At 56.3% G+C, this 1,592-nt stretch overlaps 1 protein-coding gene across 1 annotated transcript in view; it reads right to left on the reverse strand.

Moving 5' to 3' along the window:
* LOC103371439 (dihydropyrimidinase-related protein 2-like) overlaps positions 1-1,351 on the reverse strand; it is an 11,473-nt gene extending 10,122 nt beyond the window's left edge. The window contains 4 exon segments of the mRNA XM_008300768.1: positions 33-197; positions 274-458; positions 567-655; positions 1,313-1,351. Of these exon segments, the coding sequence (XP_008298990.1) occupies positions 33-197; positions 274-458; positions 567-655; positions 1,313-1,351 (478 nt within the window).
* Positions 1,352-1,592: the final 241 nt, after the last annotated feature.

A 1,592-nucleotide genomic window follows, 5' to 3' on the forward strand; every position in this document is an offset into this window, starting at 1 on the left:
ACTGATTATTGGTTATTGATGATGGAGCTGACCTTTATCTTTGACCAGCGTCTCCAGCTCCTCGTACAGCCCGTCGTGCCAGCGGGTGATGTCCAGGTGGAGGGAGAAGTCGCAGCACGCCCTCTGCTCTGCCGTCTCCTTCCACAGATCGAACGCTGACAGTAAACTAGTCCCCGGCTCTACCAGCACGTGGTCCACTGCAACACAACCAGTGTTATCAATACCCAATATTATTGATGACTGATGTCTGGCTGATGGATGCTGATCACTGACTGATGGTGGTGGTTCCTCCGGACAGGGCGGCTCTGGTTCCCTGGTAGAAGTCGTCGGCCGGGTTCAGGCCTTTCTGCGGCGCGTGCAGGCTGGTGTTGGCGTCGATCCCTCCGGGGATCACCAGCTGACCGTAGGCGTCCACGGTCTTCACGCCGGGCGGGACGATCAGGTTCTCGCCGATCTGTCTGATCAGGACACGACAGCAGGTCTGGTGACGGTCAGACTAACACACCTGGCGCTCAGGTGTTCAGGCTCAGCGCCATCAAAGTAAGCTTTGATTAGAATATATTTACTTGATGGTCCCGTCCTCAACGTAGACGTCGGCATAGAACGACTGGTCGTCATTGACCACCTTTCCTCCTTTGATGATCAGCCGGTCGCCCTGGAGACAGACAGAGAGGATTCTGGGTGTTAGAGGACATAATCAGGTTAAATCCTCTGAAGCTGCATGTGACACATCTGAAGGGAAGCGTGTGATAAAGAAACGGCGGCTTCGTTTCAGCTCCTGTGATCAATCAGAAGAGACACTGAGTGAGTTCAGAAACATGAATCAGGCGCTTGTGACAAGTTCTGATTCCACCTGGACCGATCGACGGCAGAAAATGTGTCACTGGAGCAAATCTTCACCTCCGAGGTTTACCTGTGATGATGTCACAGGTAAAGGTGGTTAGAGTCAGGTGACCTGTTGGAGTGAGTTCTGACGGGACCAGTCGGTTCGTTTCTGTGCGGCGCTGAAACGTCCCAGCGCTCGTGAACGCACCGTGTCACCCATTAAGCATCACTAATGTGAGCCCGGTCAGCACGCTGCAGCTGCTCAGGACCTCTCTGTGAACCGAGCCGACCCCAACCGAACCGGGCCAGGGCCGCAGCAGTTGTCCTGCTCCGCGCTGTGTGGCTCAGTTCGGCTCGGTTCGGCCCGGTCCTCCTGTCTCAGCCTCCTAACGGCGGTGATTGACAGGCGGAGCTGCAGCATCCTCCCTCACGGGAGCACCGGCTCGGCTGGGCTCGGCTCGGCTCGGCTCGGCTCGGTTGGACCTACCGCGGGTCTCGTGCTGCTCTTCTTGTTTTGGAAGGACATCCTGATCGATCCGTGATCGGCTGATTGATCCGCTCACACGCGCGCTCACACAGCAGCTATTGTTGCCGACGTCACCTCTGACGTCACACTGCCGTCTCTCACACATCTGACGGCTTCAAAATAAAAGCCCCGCAGACGACTTCTGTCTTTTACTTCAACGAAATGCTGATGTAGGGGCTGCATGGTGGTGGTTAGCACTGTTGCCTCACCGCTAGAAGGTCGCCGGTTCACGTCCCGGTGA

The sequence above is a fragment of the Stegastes partitus genome, unplaced genomic scaffold, assembly GCF_000690725.1.
Source record: "Stegastes partitus isolate 25-593 unplaced genomic scaffold, Stegastes_partitus-1.0.2 Scaffold1587, whole genome shotgun sequence".
Classification (NCBI taxonomy): Eukaryota; Metazoa; Chordata; class Actinopteri; family Pomacentridae; genus Stegastes; species Stegastes partitus.